At 40.5% G+C, this 18,141-nt stretch overlaps 1 protein-coding gene across 3 annotated transcripts in view; it reads left to right on the top strand.

Annotated features, from left to right (window-relative positions):
• The window catches only part of VRK1 (VRK serine/threonine kinase 1), a 47,272-nt gene that overhangs the window by 16,072 nt on the left and 13,059 nt on the right, over positions 1-18,141 (top strand). For 2 of the 3 annotated variants that reach the window (XM_036317478.1, XM_036317487.1), the window contains exons 4-10: positions 7,742-7,811; positions 8,765-8,852; positions 13,284-13,392; positions 13,508-13,600; positions 15,521-15,653; positions 16,383-16,503; positions 17,033-17,091. In XM_036317478.1, coding sequence (XP_036173371.1) covers positions 7,742-7,811; positions 8,765-8,852; positions 13,284-13,392; positions 13,508-13,600; positions 15,521-15,653; positions 16,383-16,503; positions 17,033-17,091 — 673 coding nt within the window. Of the gene's footprint in view, positions 1-6,199; positions 6,281-7,741; positions 7,812-8,764; positions 8,853-13,283; positions 13,393-13,507; positions 13,601-15,520; positions 15,654-16,382; positions 16,504-17,032; positions 17,092-18,141 lie in introns of those variants that run through there. The other variant, XM_036317492.1, reaches the window with a different exon arrangement.

Raw genomic sequence — 18,141 nt, 5'->3', positions numbered from 1 at the left:
CATGATTCCTTATGAATGAACTATTTTGGACCTAATTGTTTTAGTGATTGTTTTGAAAATATTTTAATTCAGGTATAGTTTTTACAAGGAAATATGTAGATATTAAGTGAACAATTTGAATACTGTTGACAAGTATACATACCTTTGTAATTCCCACCCCTATTAAAATATAGACTATTTCCATCACCCCAAAAAGATTCCTTGTTTCCTTTCTGGTTGAACCCCTTCTTCCTGCATCTTTGGAGTTTCCACTGTGGATTAGTTGTTCCTGTTCTAGAACATCATATATATGGTAGTGTGCAGTGTGTCCTATTTTGTCTCTGACTTAGTGCACGTTGCACAGGTTCATCCATGTTGTTGGTGTATCAGTTGCTTGTCCAGTCTTACTGCTCAGTTGTGTTGTATCGTGTGGACATAGTTTGCTTTCCGTTTCCTGTTGATAGACTTTGGGATTGTTTCCAGTGTTTGTTACGAATAAATGTCTATAAATGTTCCTGTACAGACGTTTTTATGGATGTAGGTTTTTATCTACATGTGGAATTGGCTGTTTATAGGGAAGGTGCATATTTAAATTTATAAGAAAGTGCCAGATTTCCAGAGTGGTTGTGTCACTGATGCCGGGGTCCAACCCCAGCAGGTCCAGGGGTCCCCAAAGGTGTGGACGGAGTCGGCGAAGAAGGAAGGACACGGAGACAGTGTTCAGTTGATCAGCAGCCTAGCCAGGATCTCCAGCCAGGATCTCCAGCCAAGTTCTGGTCTGGATCTCCAGAGAGGTTCTTCTTAGGATCTCCAGCCAGGTTCTGTGTCCATGTTCTCTTGCTAGGTTCTCTTGCCAATTTCTGTAGTCAGGTTCAGTCCAGGATCTTTTGCCATGTTCTCTCAATCTAAGTTCTGTGTTCTAAGCTCTGTATTCTAAGTTCTGTCTCTTGCTGTCTTATTACATCTGTATTTATACCAGTTGATTCAATCCTATCAATCTCTATTACAAAGATTAGGGCGTTTCTTATCTCCATTCCAGGGAGTAAAGATTATGTAGCTTAAGCATGATTGTTCATAGTTAAAGTGATTAATTACCTGCCTGGCACTTAGTTAAGAGGTTTTATTCCCTCCCTAACTTCAGGGGAAAATCCCTACCTGGGGAAACAACCTTTCTCAGAGAGGAGACCTTGGTTAAAACACAGTGCCAAGAAGGTGAGCAAACATATTAAGAACAGTATGCCATATATGCCAGGTCCCTTGAAACAGCAAGCATGGACCGGCTCCCGGCAACTTTACACAACCACAGTCATATATGCGAGTTCCGGGTGCCCCACGTCCTTTCAACACTTACAGCTCTCGGGTTGGTTGCTTGGTTGGTTACTTAGCCATGATGTTGGGTGTGTAGTAGTGTCTCAGTTTCAGCTTGAGCACTTTTTTTTGGTGACTGATTTTGAGTACTTTTTCATTGTGCATATTAGCCAATCATACATTTTCCTTTTGACACCCCTTCATCAATCTTTTGACACCTCTCCATCCCCACTTTTTTTTTTTTTTTTTTAAATAACAAGGTTGTTTTGGTTTTTAAAATTGAGTAGTAAGAGAGGTGTTCTGGATACAGGCCCTTTTTCAGATATATGTGTTATAAACATTGTAGTTTGGCTAATTACTTTCTTAATGCTTTCTCTGCATCTACTGAGATGGGTCATAGGATTTTTCTCCTTTATTCTGATAATGTGGTAATTACATTGATTGATAGTGTTGAACTAACGTAGTATTTTTAACATACACTCCACTTAGGTATGGTGTATTGTGCTTTTTAATAATGCTGGAATTGACTTGCTAATAGTTTAAGGATTTTTATATCTTTGTTCATGAGGGATACTGGTTTTTAGTTTTTTCCTGATATTTCTAAATTAAAAAGTTCCAATCTCCTTTATGGCTTTGGTGTCAGGGTTGCTGGAACAATGTATTTGGTTTCCCCACTTTCCCCGCTGTGTCTTCAGTCTCTGTCTTTTCCTCCAGGTGCCTCTGGAGAAAGCTGGGCTGTCGTGGCTCACTTTCATTTCCAGCTGTTACAGGTCACTGTCTGGACTGCCTGTTCTGTCTTATGTATGAAAAGAGTAGTTTCCTGTATTTGCCCAATTTTTATGTTTGCTTACAGTGGAGGGCTAATTAGATCCAGCTACTTCGTGAGGTTTGTAAGTGGAAGTGAAGTTGGTAACTTTGGTGTGTCTCCCCCGCCATTCACTTTTCTTCATGCCTTTTCATTTTGGATTTTTCTTCTTCCTCATTTGCAGAATAATATTCCTTTTGAAATAATCGGTTTGCTGCTCTATCAGTGGAACAAACGTTCTTACTGTTAAATTGGGTCATTTGCATGGAATTGCAGAATATTAACGCATTTGTCTTTGGTACAACTAATTAAAATATTGAAATCTATGGGAAAGATTAGTTTCTCCTTAGGATCTTTAAAAAGTTTCCATTGTGAGAAGAAAGCGAGGTAAAAACCATGGTTGCCTGCCTGCTTCGCAGTTGGCTAATCTGCACAGCCATCTCTGGGTCTTGGTAGGGAGGTTTGCCAGCGCCAAAGCTTATGGGGAACATGTGGAGTCATGTCTTCCTTCTCTAGTACCCGGGCTTCCTTAAATTGCATTTTATTTTAGAATAATGATACTCTTCTTCATTATGGGTGATTCTAAGTATTTTAGTTGAGATTCAGTGTAACTTCACTTTTACTACCATTTTTACCTAGAGTTATGAAAAATGTGTAGTAACAAGTATTTCCTAACAGCTTAAGGTAGCAAATTACCTTACATTTCCAAGTTTAAAGCCATTTGTTATTAAACCTGGTTCTGTGCTTTGCCTCTCCAGTCTCCTAATGTAGTTCTGGTTCCTTTTGCCTGTATTACTCTTCTTTGTAATTAGGACAGCGATAAATATTTCTCCTTTGCTGTTAATATTTCAGTAACGTTTTCAGTGTCGGAGTTTGACTGTGATCCTGAAAGAATGCCATAAACAAAATGATATTGCTGACTTTCTTTTTCTTCTCCAAGGGAGAGTTTAGTAACTGCTGTTTGCTTGTTTGTTCCCGGGTACTTATCTTTTCTGAACTCCTTTAAACTCCTGTACCACTTATTCTATTTCCATTTATCTTACAATTTCACATGCTAATATCTTTTTCATGCCACTAATTGTTTTTAGTTCTCCCTAACTAGATTTTCAGTTATTTCATGGGTAGGGCCTTGTTTTCAACTTTGTTTTCTCTAAACTGCCCTTAAATGCCTATTTTATATTCTTTTGAAAACTTTGTAGCCATGATTCTTGCCACCTTTTAGTGTCTTCATGCCACCCACTTTGGTTTCCTGTCTGTGCCTTTAGAGTAGGCTCATTTTTAATTTGCCTTTCTGTGTTGACATGCTATGCCAGAACTCTGTCCATCACTATTCTGTAATTCTTTTGTTCTCAGAACTTTATATTAAAAGTTCAAATGGTTCATCAAATATAAGCATATAAAATGAGTATTAAATCTTTTCAGTATTAGAATCTGAACTACTTATGAACATTTACCATATACAACATTAAGGACTATTAAAAATCATGTTTTCAAAGAATAAATGTTACTCTTTGGGGGAAATTTTATGATTATTATATTATAATAAAAGCATAATATGCTAATTAGACCGGACAGCCGAACGACCTTCCGGACGAAGCCACGGTGGTGGGGGCCAAGGCAGAGGCGGTTAGGGGCAATCAGGCAGGCAGGCGAGTGGTTAGGGGCAACCAGGCAGGCAGACAGAGCAGTCAAGGGTGATCAGGCAGGCAGGCAAGTAGTTAGGGGCGATCAGGCAGGCAGGTGAGCAGTTAGGAGCCAGCGGTCCCGGATTGCAAGAGGGTGCAGGCCGGGCTGAGTGACCCCACCCCCATGCACAAATTTTGTGATCTGGGCCTCTAGTTACTAAATAAAAGGCAAGATACAAAATTATAGTATAGAAGGAGGTTTTTTTTTTTTAATATATTTTATTGATTTTTCACAGGAAGGGAGAGAGATAGAGAGTTAGAAACATCAATGAGAGGGAAACATCCATCAGCTGCCTCCTGCACATCTCCCATTGGGGATGTGCCCGCAACCCAGGCACATGCCCTTGACCGGAATCAAACCTGGGACCCTTCAGTCCGCAGGCCGACGCTCTATCCACTGAGCCAAACCAGCTCCGGCAATAAGGAGTTCTATAAAATAGCTATGTATGTGAAGAAAACATCAAAATATTTTCAGATTTTCTAAAATTTTAGTTTTAGAGAAAAAAGTCAAAGGGAGGTAAAATAACCAAAGGCAGATTGCTCTTTAATGTGACATTAGACTTAATAGCATATCAGACCGTGGCTCTCAGCTCCGCTTGTACAGTGCCATCCGAATCTCTGGATGCAGGGCCTGGTGAGTAAAGCTCCCAGAGGAGGCTTTTGTGCATCAAGGTTGAGAACCACTGGTAGAGTCTGGTGCACAAAGCACCTAATTATGTCCAGTGGAACCATGTGTGCATGCTCATGTTTATCTTTGTTTGGGGATCCTTTTTCTTTAATTGTCACCCAAGGACATGCTTAGAAGGAGGGAGGGAAGGGGGGGAGGGGGGGAGGGAAAGAGGGAGGGAGGAGAGGAAGGAAGGAAGGAAGGAAGGAAGGGAGGAAGGGAGGGAGGGAGGGAGGGAGGGACAGACACATAGACATCAATTGTTTGCCTTCTGTATGTGCCCTGACCAGGGATCGAAGCGGCCACCTTTTGATGCACAGGACAATGCTCAACCCACTGAGCCACTGTGGCTGGGCGGGGATCCGTTTATTCAGTGGGGGGATGCAGGCACCCGTGCTTCTGGCAGGGCTTCCACCTTCACATGGGGACTTGTCCAAAATCTGATTGCTGCTAACATGCATGTCTGCTCTATGAAAGAACTCTAGATAGATAACCCACAAATTGTTTACTGTTAACTTTGAAATGAAGTTAAGAAGTACATGTTCGCGATAGATGTTTAGGTAAATGCTAAATCGATTCTTTCTTCTACAAATGAGTGTGTATGGTTCAGAGCCTTAATCCTATTGACCTGTGGGAGCAGCCATGGATCCTGGTGCTGGGTCAGAGGTGGAGGTGGCAGACTTGTGTTTCCCCTGAAGATAAGGGAGAGACACTCTCTCTTTATTTCAGGAAAGTAAATGGAAAGATTGATAATAAGTTGGATAACCAAGGGGGAAAGTTCTCTCTTGTGATTTCTTGTTAACAGATTTAGTAATAATTAGTTCTTTCAGTTACACTTCCCTTTGCAAGAGAGGACTGGTGGGGAAGGGCAGGCTTTTGGGCCTGGGGTCCTAACAGTTCTTTATGTCATGGCCACTTCCCAGTATGAACTGATGGAAACCTGCATTTTGAAGTTCCATGGAAAGCATTTTGCAAACTGATGTTTAAGTTCCTCACTGATGTTAGGAGGAGTGACCTGAATTTCCAATTCATATATCAGAATTCTCTGGTAGGAAGGAGAAACTTTATGCAGCTTCATTTTTAAATGGCAGCCAGTTGCTTTTAGATGGTGCCATTGAAATATATCACATTTTAATTTTTTTCTGTTGTCATCTTCATTTTGACACTTTAAAAGTCTTAAAGAAACGTTTAGTGATATTCTAGTTAAAATGTCAGCCCCGATTTTTTCCCTAAATCTTGGCTATTGTAAAGTTGGCAAAGTATTTTAGATTTGAAATATGTTAATAAAATTTTAGTTGTGAGTTAAGGTAGTTTCTTCAACAGCAACAGTGAGCTTTGGCTAGAGTGCGATGCAAGAAAGTCGCTCCTTTATTTTGTTGTTATGGAATCTTGCTGGATTAGAGAGGTCTGAGCTGAGCTCAGAGAGCCTTCGTTGTAGTGAGGCTTTTATTATAATAGCCTGATTTTATAGGCTGATTCTCATTATTATAAGTTTAATAAATTATTGCCTGAAGGAAAGACTGAAATTAAAGTTAGTATGACACAGGCTGAAGTTGAATAAATTAGAATTTTATACTGATGAATAATAAGCTTGGATTTGTGTTAGGAAAACCCCTTTCAAACCTGAATTATATTAATGAGCTATTCTAAAAGTTAGCCTTTGGAGAGTAACTTTACCAAAATTCTTCCCCTTGAATTTCCATTTCTTTGTTTCTTACACTGAGTCTCTTACTCCTGCTGAAGGCCTGTGTTCAGTCGTGAGCTCTAAACATGCACGTGTCTATCCAGCTTCCTTTGCTGCTAGGAAATGAGCCACAGGTTCCGGTGACACCTGAGGTACTGGGACTGAAAATTAGTGATTTGGCATTCCCCCCGGCATATGGTTAGATGCAGCTTCTTAGAGGTGATGATATTCTCCCAAGGCTGGGCTGAGAAAGTATACTGACCAGTAACACCCAGGCCAGGTTATTTGCCGGTCCTGATCCAAGTGTCCTGTGTGTCACCTATTTGCTGCTGAATGCTCAGTCTTAGCTAGGTCCTGCCTGACTCTGCAGGTTGGCTTAGTAGTTTTTCTGTAAGTACTTTAACTTGGATTCCTGTTTTTCTGAATTACAAGAAATCTGAGATATTAGAACTATGTGTCTAGAGTGGTTTTATTTATTATTTTTTTAAATCCTCACCTGAGGATATTTTCCCCCATTGACTTCTAGAGAAAATGGAAGGGAGGGAGGAGTGGGAGAGAACCAGAGAGAAACATTGACTGGTTATCTCCAGCACATGCCCCTACTGGGGCTGGGGAACCCGCAACCAAGGTACATGCATGCCCTTGACCGGGAATTGAACTTGAGACCCTTCAGTCTGAGGGCCAACAGTCTAACCACTGAGCCAAACCAGCTAGTGCCAAATTTTTTTTTTTTAATCCTCGAGGATACGTTTTTATTGATTTTAGAGGGGGGGGGGGAGAGAGAGAGAGAGAGAGAGAGAGAGAGAGAGAGAGAGAGAGAGAGAGAGAGAGAGAGAGAGAAAGAAAGAAAGAAAGAAACATTGACCAGTTGCCTCCTGAATGCTCCACCACCAGGGATCAAACCGCAACTGACCAGGAATTGAACTCCAAACCTTCTGGTGCACGGGAGGACGCTCCAACCATCTGAGCCACGCGGCCAGAGCTCCTCTTGACTTTAAATTGTCACGTGGGAAGTAAATTGTAGGGCCCTTTAGTTTGCTACATGGGAATCAGGGTCTGAAAGGAGAGGCTGCAGTTAAATGGCCAGTACTTGCTCTCTGCAGTTCCAGAATATTCTTCATGGGAAGGCCAGCTTCTGTCAGTCCCGATAAACTATGTATAATTGTCAGGAGAAACACAAAAGGAATGGGATTTTTGCCACTAATTGGTTAAGTTAATTGTTGACATTTTATTGAATCTCAGAAATATCTTGTTGCTGCTCGGTTAAACAATTAACATGTTTGCTCATCTTTTCTTAAAAGAAAGCTAAATAAAGATAAAAATAAATTTAAAGATTTTTCTTAAACTTTTGCAAAGACTGAGTCATATGTCTAATTTTGTATAATTTATCACTTAAAGAGTTGGAACTGGAGAAAAATAAAATATAGACTATTCTGAGAATATCTGAAACATTTCTAAAGAGTTTGATTTAATCTTAAATATAGTTATAAACTTAAGTATCAAAACTACATTGTTTGATAAGAAAAGTTGATTTGTTAGTCTTTTTTGAAAGTTTGCTGAAAATAACAGTAATTTTAACAACTGCTCGTACTAACTGATGCCTGTATTTCAAGGAGCCCAGTGACAATGGACCTCTTTTTACGGAACTAAAGTTCTACCAGCGAGCTGCCAAACCAGAGCAAAGTAAGAAACGCAGCGCCTGCGTTTGCACCTTAACGTCACCACCGCTTGTTTCGTTTTGCTTAAGCTAAGACTAGGGCATTGCATCTCATATTATGATTCTTTGTTACTTTATAAGTACGTTCTATTTACATGAGGTTTGTATGAAAGAATTCTGACCTCTCAATGAGTTTATTATAATAAAGATTTTACCTGTATTGATATACAGACTAAAAGTAGTAATGATGTATAATTTAGAAAATGTTAAACATGGAAAAAACTCCTAATCCATGAGTATGGCTCAAGGATCTCTGAATCTTTCTGGGTATTTTTTTTGAATTCTGGGGAACATAACCAGGGGTGGGGTTGGGGTGTCATAATTGATGAAACAGAGCAGGTTATCAAGGTAAAGAGCAGGGCCTCTTCTAGCTACTCTAGACCCTTTCCTCTCTTCCCTACTCTGTCCTCCCTGCTTTCTCTTCTCCTCCCCTCCCCTCTCATCCCACCCCTTCCGCTCCCACCTAAGACCCCAGGCAACCTCCTGGGTGGAATAGGCCTGGCAATCTCAAGGAAGCCTCTCATCTCTCCCCAGAGCTTTATTTCCTGGTTGAGGTCTTTGAAGATGAGGTATTAAGCCTGTAGATTGGGGTAAAAGAGAAGCCTTTCTGTGGAAGCAAGTAAACATTTGTATACTTAGGGATATGATTGCAACCACAGTTCTGTGGTTTGATTTTTTAAAAAATGTTTTCTGCAAATTTTTCATTGTAAAGACAATGTTTAGGGCAGAATAACAAGATATTGTGGGTTAATAAAAATGTTTTGAATTTTTACGCATGGGTCATAAAATACTGTTTTCTTTTATGAATAAATAAAAGTGAAATTTTATTATGCATATAAGTACATTTTTCTCCTAATGATTTAAAAGATTATTTATGTCTAACAGAATTGAAATCAGAAGCATCTGTTTTGATTTTTAGTTCGGAAATGGATTCATACCCATAAACTGAAGTACCTGGGTGTTCCTAAGTATTGGGGGTCTGGTCTACATGATAAAAATGGAAAAAGGTAAAAATACACGTTTTGTTTTTCTCTTCTATTTTTTGAGCATTCACTGTGTAGTTGGTTTAGCCAAGAATTGTACTCTGAGCACTTATGGTACCTGCTCGGCCTCCCTCTGGGCTGTGGAGTGTGCGCAACAGAGGCCAGCAAAGCCTTGTGGCTGCCCTCTGCTTCCCATAGCAGCAGGTTGCCATGCCCTGTTAGAGGGGGCCGTGCTCGTCCAGGGCACGTGTACAGTGTGGGAACAGCTGCCTGGAACCCAGATGACAAGTAGGAACAGATCCAAATGTGTCTGGCATCTTTTTGTCTTTAAAAATAAACAAGCAAACAAAAACTTCATGTCCTTTATGTAAAGTGGATTCCTTTTAATTTAGTATTTCATGTTAGATCTGTAAGCTGCCCACAGAGGCTTGCTTTTTATGAGGTTTCAGTCTGGCTGGTGAGAAAAACGAAATGAAACATGTATGAAACAGTGGGAACAGTTAAGAGCTAAATTCTGTGATTCTGACTCTTATGGGTCTTAGGAGTTCAGAGAATGTAGAGAATATTGTTGGCATAGTAGCGCTGGAGAAAATCTCCAATAGTTTGATGCATAAACAATACTTTTTAAATATTTGAATGGCACTTCATGGAAGAAGGCTAGAAGCTGAGATTTGAAGAATGGATTTAGTTTGGAAGGGGTTTGAATGTCTTTATCTACAAATAAAGGAAACTGACTCAGCTCTCTTATGTAATTACCAAGGGCACAGGTTCCTTTTTCTTGCCCTTTTGTCCTTCTCATCCTTGCTTTGCTCGCTGTCGTATGGTCTCAGGTGGCGGCCACATTTCTAGGCTTCGTATATAGACAGTAACCATAGCAGAAACTGGTATTGCTTCCGTAAGCTTCAGTTTCCTGGTCAGGAAAACCCGTGGGAGTCTGGTGGCAGTCTTCCTGTCCTGTTTTCTTTTCTTTTTTTTAAAGGGGAGAATGATGATTTTTATTTTTATTTTTATTTTAATATATTTTATTGATTTTTTTACAGAGAGGGATAGAGAGAAACATCGATGAAAGAGAAACATCAATCAGCTGCCTCCTGCACACTCCCTACTGGGGATGTACCCGCAACCAAGGTACATGCCCTTGACTGGAATCGAACCTGGGACCCTTGAGTCCACAGGCTGATGCTCTATCCACTGAGCCAAACCGGTTAGGGCCTGTCCTGTTTTCTTGGTCAGAGTTTCATCAGGGGCTTCTGAAACCAGTTTCGGGCATGCAAGGCAGTCACTGATTGGCGTGGGGAGGCACTTGGCTGTGTGGGAGGGGATGGAATGCCGAGCCAGACCTGGGCTCGGGTAGAAAAGGTGGAGTGGAGGTTGGTGTTGGGTGGGAGCCAGAGGTCTCCTTGAAGGTCCTCATTCTGGAAGCATGCACCTCTTAGGATTTCCCCAAAATATGATAGATTATATTTTGTTATGTATGGTTTTGCTGGAACAAGAGTCTATATTTTTATGGAATTTTCTGGAGAAATAGTATAGATCAAGGATTAAGTAAGTTAAGATGGGATAATAGGACTTTATGGAGTTACTGTGAAGATGAAATTGAAACGTAATTCATAAGGGGGTTGTTCTGGCACAGAGTATGGGCTCAGTAAATGTTAGTTGTGCCCTAGCTGGTTTGGCTCAGTGGATAGAGCGTCAGCCTGCGGACTGAAGGGTCCCAGGTTTGATTCCGGTCAAGGGCACATGCCCGAGTTGCGGGATCGATCCCCAGTAAGGGGCGTGCAGGAGGCAGCCGATCAGTGGTTCTCTCCCATCATTGGTGTTTCTCTTTCTCTCTCCCTTCCTCTCTCTGAAGTCAATAAAAATATATTAAAAAAATGTTAGTTGCAATCATCATATTATTTTCCTCCTTCCTTCCCTCCCTTTCCTCTCTCCCTTTCTTCTTTTGGGTTGGGAATGGGGCTTTTTCTTAAAGTTGCCCCACTCTCATAGCACATTTTGCCTATACAGTTTTATCACTTATTGTGTGATAAAGCAGAGAGCCAGTTAAACAGGGCTTGTGTGTATAGCTCCTGTGAAGTGATCAGGCCTGGGGAGGTGGTGGGGGTCGCTGGTTGGCCCTAAGGTAGCTGACAGGAGCTGCAGGAGAGAACTCCTGGCATGGACTGGAGGGTGCTGTGGAGCACAGGAACTCGAACCAGACACGCAGGTTTAGTCCTTAGAGCACCATTTACTAGTAGTTCTCTTGCCTCCCAGCCTCTTCCTTCTATCACATAAAGTGGCTGCAAGTGTCTCCTAAAATGGAGCATTAATCACCTCTAAGGTATTGATTTGCTTTTTAGGTTGAATCTCTTAAAAATAATCATTTTGGTTCTTCTAAAAGTACAGATACAAAAATCCTTTTTTGTGTGTCAGAAATCTTTACTTTTCCCTGTAACTGATCTGAATTAATATGTGTATAGTGCTTAGAACAGTATCAGGATTGTATAAAAAGGTTATCTGTTATCATTATTAAATTATTTATACTAATTTATATTTTCCCATTATTTGCATTGTTTATCCAAGTTTCCGGAATTAAGCAATTGTGGTTCAGCCCTCTTTCAGACTGTCAGTAGAGGCTGTGTTATTGTTACCCAAATATTATCCTATATAATAAAAAGCTAATATGCAAAATGACTGAATGGCAGAACAACTGGTTGCTATGACACGCACTGACCACCAGGGGGAAGACGGACGCTCAATGCAAGAGCTGCCCCCTGGTGGTCACTGCGTTCCCACAGGGGGAGTGCTGCTCAGCCAGAAGCTGGGCTCATGGCAAGCACAGTGGCGGTGGTGGGAGCCTCTCCTGTCTCTGTGGCAGCGCTAAGGATGTCTGATTGCTGGCTTAGGCCCAAGGGCTCCCGGTCTGCGATAAGGTGCAGGCCAGGCTGAGGGACCCCTGTCCCCCGAGTGCATGAATTTCGTGCACTGGGCCTCTAGTCCTATCTAATAAAAGAGAAACATGGTAATTAGCCGTACCTCCGCTACCCTTCCCATTGGCTAATCAGGGCGATATGCAAATTAACTGCCAGCCAAGATGGCGGCCGGCAGCCAGGCAGCTTGAAGCGAACAGGAGGCTTGCTTGCTTCAGTGACGGAGGAAGCCAACATTCCCTGCCTGCCGCTGCCGGCCTCTGAGCTTGCAGTTTGAAACATTGTTACAAATATAGAAGCTAAACAAAACCCCAGAAACCTGCTTTCAGCCAGCCAGGATCTCAGAGCTGGAGTTGAAACAGTGTTTCGATTATAGAACCCAAACAAACCAGATACCTGCTTTTAGCAGCCAAGGCCTCAGAGCTGGAGCCAAGCCTCAGAGCTGAAGCTGGCCCAGAATAAAAAAGAAAAAAGAAAAAAAGGAGTGGTTGGGAGCTTCAGTCACCTGCCAGCCTGAAAACAGCCCTCAGCCCCTCACCCAGACTGGCCAGGCATCCCAGTGGGGACCCCCACCCTGATTTTTAGAAAGAGTGGAAGGGAGGGGGGAGAAACAGAGAGAGAAACATTGATGTGAGAGAGACACTTCTATTGGTTGCCTCCTGCTTGCATGCTGACTGTGGCAGGGGATTGAATCTGCAACCTAGGTACATGCCCTTGACAGGGAATCGAACCTGTGGCCCCTCTTTCCGAAGGCTGACACTTTAAACCACTGAGCAACACTGGCCAGGACAAAACCAAAAATCTTCACATTGTTTCAGAATATTTTTTTCTTCTCCAAGTCTTGTCTGTTGAGTATTTAATATATAGTTCTTTTGCACGATTTAAACAATTTTATTAAATTTATCTAAAAAATTAAAAAAAATGTTTTTATTGATTTCAGAGAGAGGAAGGGAGAAGGAGAGAAACAACGATTGGCTGCCTTCTGTGCATCCCTTACTGGGGATTGAGCTCACAACCTGGGCATGTGCCCTGACCGGGAATGGAACGAGCTATCTCTTGGTGCCTGGGTCGACACTCAGCCATTGAGTCACACCGGCCGGGCTGAATTTAGCTATTGATACAGCATCTCTTGACAGTCTTGATTTAAACAGAATGGTACTAATATTGCTAAAATGTGCCTTAAAAATTGAGAAAAGCTGTCACAGGAAGGAAGCTAATATCCAGAAACATACATTAACTTTAACTGTCAGAAAAAAACAGTGATATTCTCCCTCAGATTGTTTTGTCCTTACTGTGAATGAATCTGTTGGATTCTCTGTGGGCGTTATCTTACATGGCATATGGTCTCCTCTTACTAGATGAGACCAAGAGGACGCTCTTGAGAATTATAGTCAGAAAAAACTGTTCCGAATGTTTATCTTTCTTTCCTTTTCTTTATTCTTTCTTCCTAAACATTGCCTTGAAAAATCACTCTGACAGGGGTACTCACTACAGTCAGTTTTCCAGAGGTCTGGTTTGTCCATTGACTTTTCTTGTTTGTCTCCAGTTACAGATTTATGATCATGGATCGCTTTGGGAGTGACCTTCAGAAAATATATGAAGCAAATGCCAAAAGGTTTTCTCGGAAAACTGTCTTGCAGCTAAGCTTAAGAATTGTATGTGAGCTACATGTTCCTTGTTTTTAACCCAGTGAAGCTGTTGTGTTGAAGCTTGGTCCTCTGCTGGTTGGTATTGGGTACTGCATTAACTTACTCTATGTGATGCTTTCAGTTGGATATTCTGGAATATATTCACGAGCATGAATATGTGCACGGAGATATCAAGGCCTCAAATCTTCTTCTGAGCTGCAAGGATCCTGACCAGGTAGTTTTATAACTTTAACTTCTACAATTTGAAACCTATTGTTTGAAAACATATATGGCTGCTTTGAACTTTCAAACCCATGCAGAAGTTTTACTTTTTGAAGTAGATATGGTAATAATAATATTTTTTTTTGACACTTCTCTCTAGTTAACATTTTACATTGTTGATGCTATTTGTTGGCACTTTATCAAGTTGGCTATTTTGCCCTAAATAATATTCAGAAGAAGTGCTTGTGATACAAAATGAATTTCAAATAGCTATTTGGGGGTGGAAGCTTAAAATTATATAGTGCACCAATGAATTATGTTTGCCTGTCTGCTTTGTCATGTTTTTATTTCCTTTGTTCAAGAAATCCATCAAATGTAAGTGTTCTGTTGAGAAATTTGGTCTTTAACATGTTGATTATTCAAATCAGTTGGTTTACAGAAATAACGTAGCTGTCTAAATTTGTATGCCCTTAGTGTTTGAAATTTAAATTTGCATTTTTTTTTGTAGTTTATTACATTTCCTTTGTAATTTTTACTTTTTAAGGAAAGGAGAAAAGCTAATGTTACTTTACCTTTATTTGAGTTAGTTTAGTTGGAGTCAATGGATCTATACAATTTTCTTATAACTGTTTCTATGATTTTGGTAAGTAAGGTTTAGTTGACATTTCACTGTTGGGCTACTGTACTTATTCCATTCTGTATGTTCTCTACTCACTTGATCTTGTATGAGAAAAGATTATTTAAACATTTTAAATGTGTTTATGGCAGTAGTCCGCACTTCATTTTTCTTTCCCTCAAACCTGTCTTTAACTTCTTGCTTATTTTTTCCTTTTAACTTAGGCTCTTCTTTCTTTTTCTATCACTCATATGTTTGCTTCCCCTCCCATCTCCTTTATGGTGGCCATAGAGATCTATATGCATATGCAGAAGAAAGCTGCTATACTAAAGCATGCTCATGCAGAAAGCTTAAAGGCAGTCACAGAATTGCGAGCCATCTTGTTTTAGATTAGAAACAAACAAAACAAAGCTAAGACCCCAAACGGTAAGGATTCTATTAATTGAAGTAGACTGGACTTAGGCAATATCATAAATAATAGTACAGCCTATTTCAGTTTGCAGTTGGCTAAAACTTGCTGCCTTTTGTTTCTAGGGAAGTATTTTTGCAGCTCTCTTATTCTTTGGGCATATGCTTTGGATGGGATTATTTTTCTAGTATTAGATGTATGTGCTAGATCCATCCCCATATTTTTACTTCACTTCCCTCTTGTGACCAGCTGCATACATTTGTGAGACAGTTCCCAGAACTAGGAATGGAATAGAGGCTCTCACATAGAGAAAGCCCAGGTTATTAGATTTGTATGCTAATCAGACCCACATGTATATGTCCAGAGATGTGTGTGTATGTAACATTAAAATGTAGCTTTAATTTTGAAGACTTGACTTTAATATATAATATTTAAATGTAGATAAGAACCTCATCTAAAAGTTTTTTAAATCATGATCTGAAACACTTTTATGAAGTGAATTGATATTTGATTATTTTAGAAGTGAAGAAGCAGAGGAATGAAGGTTAGCAGGATTATACTAGAGGGTGGCAGTTGTATCTCAACAAGTACGATGGTTTGCTTTGTGCTCGGTTTTTTTGTTTTTTTTTTCAGACTGTAAGGAGAAGTATGGGGTTTATAATCCTTGCTCAGTAGAAGATTAAGGAGAAGTATAACATACTTATCCAGAAAGTAATCAAAGTCAGGTGATACTGTCTATACTGTAGCTACATGGTCATCTGACACTCTCCTTTAAGTAAAGAGCCTTTCAGAAGTAAGCCTTTGCTGTTGTTTGCATACAGGACCTACCTTGTCTGGGTGCTATGCTGTGGTTTTGTAGGAGGGTATGTGCAGTCTCCTGGCTTAAATTTGCACTTACAAATTTATAGGTGTACCTGGTAGATTATGGCCTTGCTTATCGTTACTGCCCAGATGGAAGTCATAAAGAGTATAAGGAAGACCCCAAAAGATGTCATGATGGCACTATTGAGTTCACCAGCATCGACGCGCACAATGGCGTGGGTATGTCAGCAGCAGCTGAGCAAGAAATGCACAGCTAACATTTCACCTGGATTCCATACGGTTCTTAGCTCTGCATATGTAACTAAGGAGAGAAGATTGAAGAGGCGAAGTGAGACGGGAGGAAGGGGAGGTGGATGCCTGCAGCAGCCTCTGCTCTCCCTGAGCCCGAGCGCCAGTGTCTCAGCAGCGAAGTGGCTCAGTCACTGCAGCGAGTGTTTCTTTTCGGTTGCTTTTAACTTAATCAGAATGTTGGTTGTTTTTCCCCTTAAAAATCTAAGTTTTCATGCAGCTACAACTTTATAACAGGTAAACTTGTATTTCGTCACCTGTTAATAAGTTGGTCTCTTTCTTCAGCTGTTGTTTCTTTTTTCTGTGCCCATTTCTGTGGGGGAGCTAAAACCCCCAGGTCTCTGGGCCTCTTAATAGCTCGTAGCATTTTTAATATCTTAAATATTAAATGTGGCATTATTTTATATTTTATTTCCTAGATTAATAGTCTTGGTTTGGAACTCTGGAGTTTGCCAATTTGGCTTTTAAAATAACTTATTAGCCGGGGGGTAAATTATTTCTTTGTATTATCCAATATTCAATACTTTCTTTAAATGCAGGCAGAATTCATGAAAAACAAGACTGTAGAGTTGACTGTTTAACTTTTTGCTTTATATATAATTGAAATTGCACCTTAAAAATGATTTCAGTGTGCTTCATCTACTTCTTTTGTGTTCACAGCCCCATCAAGACGTGGCGACCTGGAAATACTCGGTTATTGCATGGTCCAGTGGCTCAGTGGCCACCTGCCCTGGGAGGATAATTTGAAAGATCCCAACTATGTTAGAGATTCCAAAATTAGGTAAAGGAGACTCACAAATTATTTTGGGAAGCTCATGATAAGGCAAATGTTTCCCAGTCGGAATTTCTTTACTGGAACTGTAGCTTTAACTGATATTAAAATAGAAATAACAAAGTACTTGTTAAATAGTAAGGTTTCTTGTGTGTGTGGTTTTTTATACGTTTTTATTGATTTCAGAGAAGAAGGGAGAGGGAGAGAGAGATAGAAACATCAGTGATGAGAAAGAATCATTGATCAACTGCCTCCTGCATGCCTCCTACTGGGGATCGAGCCCACAACCCCGGGCATGTGCCCTTGACCAGAATCAAACCTGGGAGCTTTCAGTCCACAGACCAATCCTCTCTCTACTATGCCAAACTGGCTAGGGTGGTTTCTTGGTCTTGTGTTCAATTTATTTTAGAAGAATGTCTATAAGGATAGTTAGGATATAGCACTGTGCTGCTTAGTGTGCTATTTACTGTCATTAAATATTAATAACTTTCTATGGCATCAAGCTTCAAACAGTGACTCATTCTTTAATTTTTAACAGATACAGAGAAAATATTGCAGGTTTGATGGACAAATGTTTTCCTGAGAAAAATAAGCCAGGTAGGAAAAGACTTCTTATATATTAACATGGGTTTTGTTTTCTGAGAGAAAGTCATGATGTTCATTGGATATTCCTTAATGTGAGAGTTCAGGTGAAATTGTAATGGGGCCTGTTCCCATCAAAAAAGAAGTGGCTACATTGAGCTTCATTCAGTTACTTACTGCTTTCAGGAGGGGAACCAAATTTCATTCATTCATGCAGCTGTTTCTTTATTGAGGCTTCATTGTGTGCCAGGGGCCCTTCTAGGCACCAGAGATACACTGGTGAACAAGACATACAAGTCCCTGTCCTCATGAAGCTCACGCTCTGGTTGGAAGAGACACACAGTGAAGAAACGAGTGCATTGCAGTATCTTATGTGGTCGGTGCAATGGAAAAGAAGAAAGTACAGAGTAGAACTAGGGAGTGAAGTAGGGAGGAGGGCTGGGTTTGAAATGGGTGGGCAGGGACGGCTCACTGACCAGGTGCCATTAGCATTGTAGGAAGGAGCTAGGGAATAAGCTCTGGAAGTCGGGAAAAGCCTCTTCTGGGGCCATACTGCCTCAGTTATTGTAGCTTTATCTTAAGTCTTGGTATCTGGAAGGTTAAGTTGTCCAGCACTGTTCTTTAAACTTGCCCTTGCTATTTTGCTATTCTTGGTCTTTAGCATGTCTATGTAAATTTAAGAATCACCTTGTCACGTTCACACACACCCCTCCATCCCCAGTCTGCTGGAACTCTGAGTGCAGTTGCCTTGACTGTGGACTGATTGGGGGGCATTAGTATTGTTACAACATTGAGGGTGCCAGTCTACCAGTATGGTATATCCTCCATTCGATTTCGTCTCTGTGTCTCTCATCTGTGTTTTATACTTTACTCTGCAAAAAATCTTGCCCATCTTTCATTGTGTTTCATGCTTTTGATGCAATGTTATGGGATATATATTTTAAAATATTTTCCAATTGCTTGTTGCTAGTATACAGAAATAGAATAGATTTTTATATACTTACCTTGCTTTTGTGACCTTGTTATGTTTACTATTCTAGTATTTTTTTTTTTTAATATGTTTTA

The sequence above is a fragment of the Myotis myotis genome, unplaced genomic scaffold (assembly GCF_014108235.1).
Source record: "Myotis myotis isolate mMyoMyo1 unplaced genomic scaffold, mMyoMyo1.p scaffold_m19_p_1, whole genome shotgun sequence".
Lineage (NCBI taxonomy): Eukaryota > Metazoa > Chordata > Mammalia > Chiroptera > Vespertilionidae > Myotis > Myotis myotis.
Note: the sequence above shows the minus strand (reverse complement) of the source record. Positions and strands in the feature narration are given on the sequence as shown.